Raw genomic sequence first — 12,849 nt, 5'->3', positions numbered from 1 at the left:
GCCGCGTTCCGCTGCGGCCCCTGCGCAGGCTCCGCAGTGGCGGCCTGTGCGGTGTGAGCGGAGAGCCCGGGCTGCAGGGCCAGGGCAAGGGGAATGGCTTGAACCTGCCCGAGGGGAGACTGAGCTGAGCTCTTAGGCAGAAGCTCTTCCCTGTGAGGGTGCTGAGGCGCTGGCACAGGGTGCCCAGAGAAGCTGTGGCTGCCCCATCCCTGGCAGTGCTCAAGGCCAGGTTGGACACAGGGGCTTGGAGCATCCTGCTCCAGTGGAAGGGGTCCCTGCCATGGCTGCAGATGAGCTTTAAGGTCCCTTCATCCCAAACCATTCCATGGTTTATGACTAGAGCAGGACAACAGTGGGGTTGGTGCAGGATCAACCTCTCCGTCCCCACTGTGTGCTCGCAGAGGCGGGCTGGAGGCGAGAGCAGCTCTTCCATCGCTGTGGCTGCTTTTTAGGCCTGGGAACAGATTGTCTGTCCCGGTCCCTTCATTCTGTGTGCAAGGGGATGAGCTCAGGTCCCACTAAGCTGAGCTCTCCGTGGATGCTGTGGGTTCCGGTGGTTTCCTGCCTGTCACCAAGCCCCCGCGCTCCCCCCAAGCACCCGAGGCTGGGGAGCACGTAGGCAACTCCAGCTCTGAGCTTCCCGGCCTCTCTCCTCCCTTTGCAGACCCCAAAATCAGGAGCTGGATGCATCCAAAGAGCCCTGCGTGGGGCCACCTCGTATGAGTGCCACACAGAGCGGGACCAGAGGCACCATGGCCTGGATGAGGGAATGGGGGTGCCAGGGTGCATCCCCTCTGTAGAGGGATCAGAGGAGAGGGTGAGGGTCTTTTGGGGGCCTCCCTGTATCTCCAGGCACCCACAAGGTGCCTCATGCCCTGCAAAGGCAGGACACGGTGATGGCTCAGCTCTCCATTCCCACCTTCACCAACGCTCTCCGCTTTGCGCTGCTGCTCCCTGTGCTCTGGGGACATCCCTCGCTGCCCCATGCCAAGACCCACATCCCATAGCGGATGCAGCTCATGTGCCAGTGGGAACAACGACCTCGGGACTGATCCTGGCTGCGATGGACACCCCGAATCCCTGCAGAGGATCGAGCCCGTGGCATTTCCCAGTGTGATGGGGCCCCATCTCCTCATGGATGCCCCCCACAGCTCCCAGCCGCGCTGTTCTCCTCCTCCTCCTCCGCTCCCAGCATCAGCTGCTTTTCCCTGGAAACTGGAACTTCCAACTCAGCGGCTTTCATTCCCCTTCAGCCCTCCAGAGAGGCAGCGGGTCCTGCCCCTGCTCAGCTGCCTGCACCCCTTGGGGGGACCCCGATGGAGTCGATCACCCCTTGGGTGCGGGTTAATGCTTGTGCTCGTAGTAGGTGGCAAACCCCATCCCCACCGCGCTGCGGAAGCTGCTTCCCCTCATCCCTGTTTTCCACTTGGAGCTGCGGGAGGGATGAAACAAGAAAGAAGCTTTTTGTGCTGCTCATGGGAAGTTTCCTTCCAGTCCCAGCCCCCGCAGCAGCGCAGGGCTCTGCAATCCCGGCTGGGAGAGCTCGGGGAGGGAGCTCAGAGGGTCCATTTCTGCCTCCACAGCCCCTCCACAGCTCCTATTCCTAAGGGGTTTCCTCTGGGATTCAGCCAAGACCTCGCATCATTCCAGGACATCCCTTCCCGAGCAGTTTTCTGCACCCAAAGGTGCTCGGGTACCTCCTGTTGGGAGTGGGACCGCCCCCAGCCCCAGGATGCTCCCGCTGCCTGCGATTCCCAAGGGAAAACGCTCTTAACTTTGGGAAGCCCCTTTCCAACGAGCTCCCCAGGGCCGGCGGGTGACCTGGCAGGGCTGTGCCGTTAATCCGGGTACTGAACCGGGATAAATGAGGGGGGTCACCGGCAGCCCCCGCTGAGCATCCTCATCAGTGCGGATGCCACCCCCGGCCACTTAATTACGGCGAGCTAATTATTAATTAGCCGGCTGTGCCCCGCGATGCGCTTGGGCTTCCTACGGGTTGTAGCGGCTTTGCTCCTCCCCGTCTCTGCTTCTGCCTCTGCCGACGGAGCCGCACCGGGAGCCGAGGAGGAGGAGGAGGAATGGAGCGGGAATTGGCCCGGAGCAAAGCGCGGCTGCCCTCGCTGCTCCTGGCGCTGCTCGGCCTCGGGCCAGGTGAGTGCGGGGCTTGGTGGGCACCGCGTCCTCATCCCATGGCAGCAGCTGCGGACCTCATCCTGCTGCTCCCCGCCGCTGCCGCCCATCCCAGCACCCGGATGGTTCCTGGAATGCGGGTCCAGCTTTAACGGAGCGAGCGGCCGCGGACCCCAGCCGGCTCCATCCCCCCGGCTCCATCCCCTCACCCCTAACGTGGCTTCAAGCCATGGGGCCGCTGTCACCCCACAGAGCCCTTTAACCCCCGCAGGGCCGTGTCTCCTCCTCCTTACATAAAGCAGGAGCGAGGAATCCCCTTAATTCCCAGCGTGCTAATCCACACTTTTAATAATTCCCATAAAACCTCTGATTCCTACAGAAAGCATCTAATACTGCGGGCAGATTAGCGCAGGGGGGTTTATCTGCCTAGCGAGTAATTAGCTTGAGGAGCAAGACGAGCTGTCAGCAGCCCTGGGGCGGGAGGGATGTGGCACAAGGTGCCAGCCCTGCGCTGCTGATCCCAAGCCTCTGACCCAGCTCCATGGGAAATGGGCCGTTAACGGCGCTTGGGAGTTTTCCAGCTGCTTTTGGGGATCCGGTTTATTGGCTATCAGCAGGGAGCGGGGGATGAGGACGAGCAAAACCTGAGGTCGTGGTGATGGACCCCGGGCTGGAATCAGTCACGTAGCCCTGGCTTTAAGGTTTAATGGAGACTGAGTTGGAGTAATCCGGGTGCTGAGCGCAGCGGGATGCAGCGAGGGGCTCACATCCCACCCGCCCGCCGGATGCTGGCACCGGGTCGGGCAATGGAGCCTCGGCTTCCCGTTATCCCGGGGTAAACAGGAGGCGAGAGGAGGATGCCCTGGCCCCGGGCAGCAATTCCCAGCCGGGATTTCCTCCAGCTGCTGCGTGTTCTGCTGCCTGTGCTCTGCTGCCTGTGCTCTGCTGCCTGTGCTCTGCCTGTGCTCTGCCTGTGCTCTGCTGCCTGTGCTCTGCCTGTGCTCTGCCTGTGCTCTGCTGCCTGTGCTCTGCCTGTGCTCTGCCTGTGCTCTGCCTGTGCTCTGCCTGTGCTCTGCTGCCTGTGCTCTGCCTGTGCTCTGCTGCCTGTGCTCTGCCTGTGCTCTGCTGCCTGTGCTCTGCCTGTGCTCTGCCCGTGCTCTGCCCGTGCTCTGCCTGTGCTCTGCCTGTGCTCTGCCTGTGCTCTGCTGCGTGTTCTGCTGCCTGTGTTCTGCTGTTCTGCTGTGTGCTCTGCCTGTGCTCTGCTGCGTGTTCTGCTGCCTGTGCTCTCCCTGTTTTCTCCCTGTTCTGCTGCCTGGATGAGCAGCCCCTGTTTAAACACGATGGGCAGCACTCCCAAGGGAGGCTGATGGATGGACAGACAGACAGACAGACAGGCAGGCAGCAGCACCTCCTGCCTTGGCACCGCTGCAGCGAGGGGTGGGCAAGCAAAGAGCATCTTCCATCAGAAGCCCAATGAGCTTCTGCAGCCCCCCCCCCCCAGCTCCCTTATGCCAATCCTGCCCCCTCCTGTTCCAACACAGACCCCAAACCTGATGCTTAGGACACCCAGTGTCCCCTTCGCCCCATTCCCACGCATGGGCTCAGCATCCTCCCTCCAGGCTTGGCCAGAGGCTTCCTGGGACCCCCAAAACTTTGTGATCACCCAGGGATGTGCCAGGGATTCGGTTGGGTTTAGGATTTGGCTGGAAGAAGCGGGATCGAGCCGGGGATAAGCGGGATCAGGACAACAAAAGCTCCAGGGATGTGGAGCGCTGCTTCTCCTAAAGCAAAGAGGCAGCTTGGAACATGCTGGGGGGGTTATACAAAGGCAACATTCAGAGTCTGAGTTTAATCTGCTTTCATATCCAGGCACATCTGCTTCAGCCTCCTGCGGGTGGGGAGGCGATGGGGGGTGAACGGGGGGGATGTGGGACCCCTAAACCTGGGTCCAGCGGGATGGGGGCAACACGGCTTGCCCTGACCTCATCATCCATCCTGATGGCTGGGCATCCGGGATGGGAAAGTGCGTATCCCATGGATGGGATACGGAGAGGGAGAAGAGGAGGATGTCATCCTGGCAGCAGAGGGGAGTGGGGGGCCGCGGGGGCCGGGGCCGGCAGAGGAGACAGCTTGTGGGTAGGTGGGAGCTGCAGGAGCGAGGGAGGTGATGCCGAGATGCTGCAGAGCTGAGGATGCTGCCAAAAACACCCCACGGTGGAGGCTCAGATGGGCTGAAACCCCCACGGCAATCATGGAACAGTTTGGGTGTGAAGGGACCTTAAAGCTCATCTGAAACCATGGCAGGGACCCCTTCCACTGGAGCAGGATGCTCCAAGCCCCTGTGTCCAACCTGGCCTTGAGCACTGCCAGGGATGGGGCAGCCACAGCTTCTCTGGGTACCTCAGCACCCTCATAGGGAAGAACTGCCTGAGACCACCCTGGTCCTGGCCCTCGGAGGTGGCTCCATCCCACCCAGGACCCCCAGAGCCCCCCATTGCTTTAACCGGTGTCGATCTTCCGCAGGGCTCGTGGCCGAGGCGCGCGTTAACACGGACAATGCGGGTTTGCTGCCTGGGAATTCCTCCCAGACCCTCTTGGAGCGTTGTTCTGGTGAGAGCCCGGCCGCAGCCGGGGCACGGACGGAGCCCCCACATCTGAACCTGTCGATGCTTCGTTCAGATGGAGCCCCCACATCTGAACCTGTAGATGCTTTGTATTCTTTAGTGAGCAGATCCAAGCCCAGCATCTTTCCTTCCCTGCTGGAACAGGAGGTGGCTCTGGCGGGATACAGGGGCTTTTGGGGGGGACATCAGTCCCCAGCACAGACTGGGACCGGCCGGCGGAGAGGAGACCAGGGCAGGGAGATGCTGCTTCACACCCTTGTAAAGAGACCCATCCCCAAGCGTGTTCCTGCTGTGTCCCCGCCTTGTCCCTGCTGTCCCTGTGCTGTCCCCATCACGTCCCCACGGTGACTTTGTGCCTCGTCCACAGAGCTCCTGTTTGGCCAAGCCCGGACCCAGCCCCGGCAGGTGAACGGTGTCCTGGGGGGGTCGGTGCTGCTCTCCCCGGCTCTGCCCCCCAACAGGACGGTGAAGGAGATCGAGTGGAGCTTCTCGGCCGGCACCGGGGCCACCATCCAAGTGGCAGAGCTGGGCCCCAGGGGCTTCGAGCGCCCAGACCCCAGGGACCGGTTCAAGGACCGGCTGGAGATGTTCAACCAGACGGGGCTGAGGATCGCGGCGCTGCAGCGCGGAGACAGCGGCGTCTATGGGGCCCGCATCAAGCTGCACCCGGCCATGGTGGAGGATCAGTTCTTCAACCTCTCCATCTACGGTGGGTGAGGGTGATGGTGAGGGGGCGGCGGAAGCAGAATGTCCTCAGTGTGAGCGCGAACAGGGTAACTGAGGCACGGGGCAACGATGGGGTACCCCAGCATCCCCAGCCTTTGCCTGCAGCACCTCGAGCTCACCACAAGGGTCTGTGCCCCATTGGGAGCACGGGGATGGGCGGGATGGGCAGTCCCCCACCTGATCCATCACTGGTACCCCGCACAGAGTCGGTGCCGAGCCCCCGCACCCGCAGCCAGCTCCTGGCCAGCACCTTGGAATGGTGCAACGTGACCCTGCAGTGCCAGGGCTCCGGGAAAGGCGCCGTGAACATCACTTGGAAGCAGGACAACGTCGAGTGGGAGCGGAGCTCGGAGCGGCACCAGCTCTCCCCGGACGGGACCACGCTGCGGCTGTGGCTGCCGCCCGCCGCCACCAACGGGACCTTGGCGTGCACCGTCAGCAACCCCGCGGACCGCAGGGTCGTGCTCTTCGACCTCGGTGCCATTTGCCAAGCGGGAGGTGAGCCCCGAGCCCCGCGGACCGGATGAGACCGGACCCGGTCCTCGCCATCCCCCCCCCCCCCCCGGTCCCCGTTCCCCCGAGCCGGGCTCAGCGCCGCTCTCTGCGCCCCGCAGGGGGGGAATCGGGCTTCTCCAAGTCGGGCTACATCGTCCTGACCCTCATCCTGCTGGCGCTGAGCATGGGGGGCGCCTTCTGGTGCTGGCGGGTTAACAGCGACAAGGCGGCAGAGCAGGGTGAGTGATGCCCCCCCCTCCCCAAAGCCGCGGGGGTGTTGGGGGTGATGCCCGTACCCCGTTATCCCGTATCCCGTTATCCCGTACCCCGTTATCCCGTATCCCGTTATCCCGTATCCTGCTCCCTGCAGCCGCCTCCCACACGGCGCCCGCGGAGGAGCCCCCCCCCGAGCCCCCCGGCACCGGGACCGAGCGCAGGAGCCCCCCGGAAGGTAATGACCAGGTGAGGCCCCGGGAGGGGCTGGGGGGGGGGCGGTACCGGGGCATGGGCAGGGCACAGCGGGGACATGGGGACAATGGGGACAAGGGGGATCCCAGCCACACTGGAGTCATGGAAACACACTGGGGGTTGTGGCCATACTGGGGTCCCAGTCACACCAGGTCATGGCCATACTGCGGGTGTCCCAGTCACACCAGTGTCATGGCCATACTGGGGTCCCAGTCACACCAGTGTCATGGCCATACTGGGGTCCCAGTCACACCAGTGTCATGGCCATACTGGGGTCCCAGTCACAGCAGGTCATGGCCATACTGGGGGTGACCCAGTCACACCAGGTCCTGGCCATACTGGGGTCCCAATCACACCAGTGTCATGGCCATACTGCGGTCCCAGTCACACCAGGTCGTGGCCATACTGGGGGTGTCCCAGTCACACCAGTGTCATGGCCATACTGGGGTTGCAGTCACACCAGTGTCATGGCCATACTGGGGGTGTCCCAGTCCCACCAGTGTCATGTCCATACTGGGGTCCCAGTCACACCAGTGTCATGGCCATACTGGGGGTGTCCCAGTCACACCAGGTCATGGCCATACTGGGGTCCCAGTCACACCAGGTCATTGTCATACTGGGGGTGTCCCAGTCACACCAGGTCATGGCCATACTGGGGGTGTCCCAGTCACACCAGGTCATGGGCATACTGGGGTCCCAGTCACACCAGGTCATGGGCATACTGGGCTCCCAGTCACACCAGTGTCATTGTCATACTGGGGTCACAGTCACACCAGTGTCATGGCCATACTGGGGGTGTCCCATCCCCGTGGGCCACCCATGGGTGCCGAGCATCCCACAGGGCTGGGACCCTCCTCATTGCCCCCATTCCTGCTGCAGGGCCCGGGTCCCACCGGGAATGAGGAGGAGCCGAGCACGGAGCAGAAGGCGCCGGTGACCACAGAGCAGGAGCAGCTCCAGCGGGCACCAGGGGACACGGGCGAGGAGGTGACCTAGACCCAAAGGTACCCAATGGGGACAGTGCTGGGATGGGGGGGGGGTGCATGTGTGACCCCCCCCCTCAATCTCCATCCGTCTCCATTGTGTCCCACAGCCCCCACAGAGCCGGAGCATCGGGAATTCCGGAAGGGCTGTGCCGTGTGTGTGTGCCAAATCCGACCCCTCCGTCTCGGCTCCGGGGGGCACAGACAGAGCCATGGACATGTGCCCCCCCCCCACCCCACTCCGGTTCTCTCCAACCTCCTTGTCTGATGCTCTCCAAGACTGTTTGTGGAGTGGGATCCTGGACCGAGGCAGGGATGTGGTGATGGTGAAGCTGGGGGACACTGGTTCTGGGATGCTCTGGGGTGCTGCAGGATGACGCAGGATGCTCTGGGGTGCTGCAGGATGACCTGGGATGCTCCAGGATATTTCTGGAGGCCCCGGGATACCCCAGAATGCCCTGGGATGTCCCTGGAAGCCCTGGGATGCTCTGGGATGCTCCAGGATATCTCTAGAAGTCCTGGGATGCTCCAGGATGACCTGGGATGTCCCTGGATGCCCTGGGATGCTCCAGGATGACCTGGGATGTCCCTGGATGCTCTGGGATGCTCCAGGATATCTCTGGAAGCCCTGGGATGCCTGGAATGCCTCAGGGCACTCTGGGATGCTCCAGGATGCCCTGAGATACTCTGGGATGCTCCGAATGCCTCTGGATGTTCCAGGATGCTTCAAGATGTCCTGGGATGCTCTGGGATTGGGATGGGGGGAGCCCAATGGGGGGCACTTGGGGGGGTGTGTGTAGGGTCACAGCTCAGTGCTGCAGGGCCAGAGTGACCCCAGTGTCCCCCCACCCGCCACCAGCACCCCCAGGGCCTCACAGGGACCCTCTCTGGGGTGGTGCCCCCGTGGGATGGATGTGCCATAGGGACACAGGGGGTGTCCCCCATCCCCGCCCCACGCCGGTCCCCAGCGGGGGGGATGCAGAAGGATGCGGAAGGGACCCGTGCAGCGGGGAGCAGCCCTGTTCCCCCCCTGTCGCTGTCACCAGTGAGGGCCCTGCACTGCCCCGATGGAGGGGGTGTCACTGCCTGTGTGTCCAGCACCCCCCGTCCCCCCCATCCCCTCCCGTCCCCTCCTGTCACAGAGCTAATAAATGTCATGAGATCACAGCCGGGACCTGACACGGAGCGCACATGTGTGTGTGTACATGTATGTGTACATGTATGTGTACATGTATGTGCACACCCGTACATGTATGTGTACATGCAGTCTCTGTGCATCCACGCATGGAGCCGGTACAGGAGCATCCATCCTGGGGCTGTGCACGCTGCACCCCTGACCCCCCAAACCTGCTTCCCTCTGGGAATGGCAGCGGTGCCGTGTCCTTATGGATGCCCAACCCCACAGCAGGCAGGCAGATGAGCGCCAGAGATCCTGCCAACACTCACGGTGCTTTGGGACCGGCTTTGGGACCAGCTTGGAGGCTTTAGGACCAGTTAAAGGCTTTGGGACCCAGTTGAGGGCATTGGGACCCAGTTGAGGGCACTGGGACCAGTTGAAGGCACTGGGACCCAGTTGAGGGCATTGGGACCAGTTGAGGGCACTGGGACCAGTTGAGGGCATTGGGACCAGTTGAGGGCATTGGGACCAGTTGAGGGCACTGGGACCAGTTGAGGGCATTGGGACCAGTTGAGGGCACTGGGACCAGTTGAGGGCACTGGGACCCAGTTGAGGGCATTGGGACCAGTTGAGGGCATTGGGACCAGTTGAATGCACCGGGACCAGTTGAGGGCATTGGGACCAGTTGAATGCACCGGGACCAGTTGAGGGCATTGGGACCAGTTGAGGGCATTGGGACCAGTTGAATGCACTGGGACCCAGTTGAGGGCATTGGAACCAGTTGAGGGCATTGGGACCAGTTGAGGGCACTGGGACCAGTTGAAGGCACTGGGACCCAGTTGAGGGCACTGGGACCAGTTGAGGGCACTGGGACCAGTTGAGGGCACTGGGACCAGTTGAGGGCATTGGGACCAGTTGAGGGCACTAGGACCAGTTGAGGGCATTGGGACCAGTTGAGGGCACTGGGACCCAGTTGAGGGCACTGGGACCAGTTGAGGGCACTGGGACCAGTTGAGGGCATTGGGACCAGGCCCTATCCCCTTGCTGCAGCAGAAACAAGAGCCCCCATCCCGGCCAGGCCATTCTGGCTGGGTCTCAGTGGTGTCCCCATGGTGTCCTCGCCCCACTGCTCCCCTGGGGAGCTGTGATGCTCTATGTGAGTCCCTTTGCATGTTCCCTCCTCCAGCCCAGCATCAAGAGCTGGGCTCAAGGCTTTGGAGCCTTAGGGTTTAGGAACCACCTTGAGGGCTTTGGGGACCCGCATTGGAGGCTTTGGGATCGGGCCGGGGGCATTGGGATGAGCTGAGCTGACCCCATTGCTGCAGCAGGAAGAGCTCCCCCATAGCCAGCCCATCGCGGGCTGCCCTGGCCCCACCGCTGCTCTCTATGGGTGCATTCCCATGGTCCCTGCTCCTCCTCCCAGCGCAGAGCTGGGCTCAGGGCTCCGGAGCGATGGGGATGCGGCCCCGTGGTCCCCGCTCCCCATCACGGTCCCCATGGTCCTCACGATCCTCGTGCTGGTATCCATGGATACCCCAGCGCTGGTGACCCCCGTTCCTCTGCAAACCCCCTCTCTCAGTGACCCCCATTGAGGCAGCAATGGGGGGAGCGGATGAGCTGGGGGCAGAGAACGGGGGGCTTCGGTCCTGAAGGTCTCCATCCCGGTCCTATGGATCCAGGTCAGATGCTAAGGGTGGGAGCAGGGCTCTCTGTGATGGAGAGCGAGGATTCCTCTTTGGAGCTGCTTCCTTGCAGCTCATGGGGAAGTGATGAAGGGCACGGCATAAATCAACCCCATAGGGGTTTAGTGCTGGCATAAATCAGCCCTGGGTGTGGGTCTGGCATAAACAGTGCCTGATGGGGCTCCATGGATGCTCCGGCTCAGCCAAGGCACCACAGGCAAAGGGGAGATGGAGCTTGGAGGTGATGGATCCCGGTGGATCACGATGGATCTCTCCTCTCCATAAGGAGCAAGAGGGAGGCTGGAGGGTGCCACGTCCCTGGGCGCTGCATGGGATCGGGTTTGCACCCTGCAGCCATGGGGGCACCTGGGATACACCCAATGGATGCAATGAGCATCCCGCACCCATCCCCACGCTCAGCATCCCACAGCCCCCAATGGGATCCCAGCTCCCGGGGGCAGCAGATGCCGTGATCAGGGGGGTCCATGGGGTGATGAACCCCAACATTGCTGCTGCTGCGGTTCGGTGGCCCCTGCTCTCCCCTTCCTCTCTGCAACCCAAAGCAGCACCGAGGAGAGCAGGATGTGAGCAGGGTGCACCCCCATCCCCTGCACCCAGGGCACGCTGAGCCCCATCCTCAGTGCTAAACCAGGGGGGATGCACCCCAAGTGCCCCCAGTGAGCGGGTCCCTGTCCCCACTGGGACCTGTGGGGCCATTTCCCAAAGGTTTAAGCCCAAACCTGCCCCGGTTTGAGCCCTGTGATGGGGGGAACATCCCCGTCCTCCCTGGGATGCTGTCACCAGGCGCAGTGTGGGTGACACAGGGACAATGTGGGGTGATGCTGGGCAGGCACCGGAGCACCCAGTGTGGTACCCGCCTGCGGGGATGCTGAGCAGAGGCGATGGGGACTGAGTGGACCACGATGCTCATGGGGGCTGTGCACAGGACAAGGGGGGCTCTGGGGATCTCCATCCTCCACATGACCCCGACCCCATCCAGGCCAAGCTCTGCCCAATGAAGGGTGTCCAGGGGGGGGTCAGTGCTGCTCCCCCCCCGAAGAAGGTGATGAAGATGTTGCTCTCCTCCGAGCCCAGCATCCTTCCATCCTGCCGGAACAGGAGGCGGCTCCAGTGGGATGCAGGCTCTTAATGGGGGGACATCACAGTCCCCAGCACAGATTGGAGAGGGGACCAGCGCAGGGAGATGCTGCTTCATTTCCCTTCAAAGAGACCCCTCCCTGGGGGTCCTTCTGTCCCCATCACATCCCCATCACATCCCCACGGTGACTGCCTCACCACAGAGCTCCCCCATGGCCAAGCCCGGACCCAGCCCCGGCAGGTGAACGGTGTCCTGGGGGGGTCGGTGCTGCTCTCCCCGGCTCTGCCCCCCAACAGGACGGTGAAGGAGATCGAGTGGAGCTTCTCGGCCGGCACCGGGGCCACCATCCAAGTGGCAGAGCTGGGCCCCGGGGGCTTCGAGCGCCCAGACCCCAGGGACCGGTTCAAGGACCGGCTGGAGATGTTCAACCAGACGGGGCTGAGGATCGCGGCGCTGCAGCGCGGAGACAGCGGCGTCTATGGGGCCCGCATCAAGCTGCACCCGGCCATGGTGGAGGAGCAGTTCTTCAACCTCTCCATCTACGGTGGGTGAGGGTTTATCCCCAGCACGGAACCAACCTGCCTGGGGAGAGGCAGTGAACCCCGGCTGCACCCACAGGTAAACAGGAGCAGGCGCTGCTCCCTCTGCTCTGCATCTGTCACGGGGGTAACCCCGGGTTGATGACTGATCCACAGCCCCCATCTCCCCATCCCCTCCCTGTGCCCCCATCTTCACATCCCCTCTCTGTGCCCCCATCTCAACATCCCCTGCACCCCATCTCCACATCTCCTGTGTCCCCATCTCCCCATCCCCTGCACCCCAATCTCCACATCCCCTGCATCCCCATCTCCACATTCCCTCCCTGTGCCCCCATCTCCCCATCCCCTGCATCCCCATCTCCCTATCCCCTCCCTGCACTCCCATCTCCCCAGCCCCTCCCTGCACCCCAATCTCCACATCCCCTGCATCCCCATCTCCCTATCCCCTCCCTGCACTCCCATCTCCCCAACCCCTCCCTGCACCCCCAATTTCCCCATCCCCTCCCTGCACCCCCATCTCCCCATCCCCTGCACACCCATCTTCCCATCCCCTCCCTGCACCCCCATCTCCACATCTCCTGTGTCCCCATACCCTGCACCCCAATCTCCCCATCCCACCCCGTGCCCCCATCTCCACATCCCCTGCACCCCCAATCTCCCCATCCCCTCACTGCACCCCCATCTCCACATCTCCTGTGTCCCCATCCCCTGCACCCCAATCTCCACATCCCCTGCATCCCCATCTTCCTATCCCCGTTCCCTGTGCCCCCATCTCCACATCCCCTGCACCCCATCCCATCCCATCCCATCCCTGTGCCCCAGCCATGGTCCCAGCCATGGTCTCTTTGTCCCCCACGCAGAGCCGGTGCCGGTGCCTGAGATCCGGCAGCACCAGCTCTCCATCAGCACCCATGGGTGCAACCTCACCCTGCGCTGCTGGGTGCTGAGGTGTCCTGGCAGCCCCGCAGCGCTATGGGGCCGGCTCC

General features: G+C 63.0%; 1 protein-coding gene across 2 annotated transcripts; it reads left to right on the top strand.

Annotated features, from left to right (window-relative positions):
• The first annotated feature begins 1,176 nt into the window (after window positions 1-1,176).
• On the top strand, window positions 1,177-7,765 carry LOC133214532 (SLAM family member 8-like). 2 transcript variants are annotated; one of them, XR_009726148.1, is made up of 7 exons: window positions 1,177-2,151; window positions 5,122-5,463; window positions 5,685-5,978; window positions 6,095-6,214; window positions 6,346-6,426; window positions 7,323-7,447; window positions 7,537-7,765. XR_009726148.1 is itself a non-coding variant. In XM_061357491.1 (7 exons), the coding sequence occupies exons 1-6, from the start codon at window positions 2,079-2,081 to the stop codon at window positions 7,437-7,439; spliced, it is 1,038 nt and encodes a 345-aa protein (XP_061213475.1). In that variant the 5' UTR covers window positions 1,178-2,078; the 3' UTR covers window positions 7,440-7,447; window positions 7,537-7,765. The 2 variants fall into 2 exon arrangements, 1 of the variants encoding a protein (XP_061213475.1); XM_061357491.1 differs by having other exon boundaries at window positions 1,178-2,151; window positions 6,346-6,437.
• Window positions 7,766-12,849: the final 5,084 nt, after the last annotated feature.

Source organism: Neopsephotus bourkii, unplaced genomic scaffold (genome assembly GCF_033783945.1).
Source record: "Neopsephotus bourkii isolate Nb327-2 ecotype Australia unplaced genomic scaffold, CSIRO-AGI_Nbou_v1 NB_904, whole genome shotgun sequence".
Lineage (NCBI taxonomy): Eukaryota > Metazoa > Chordata > Aves > Psittaciformes > Psittacidae > Neopsephotus > Neopsephotus bourkii.
This window is presented reverse-complemented; position numbering and strand designations above follow the sequence as displayed.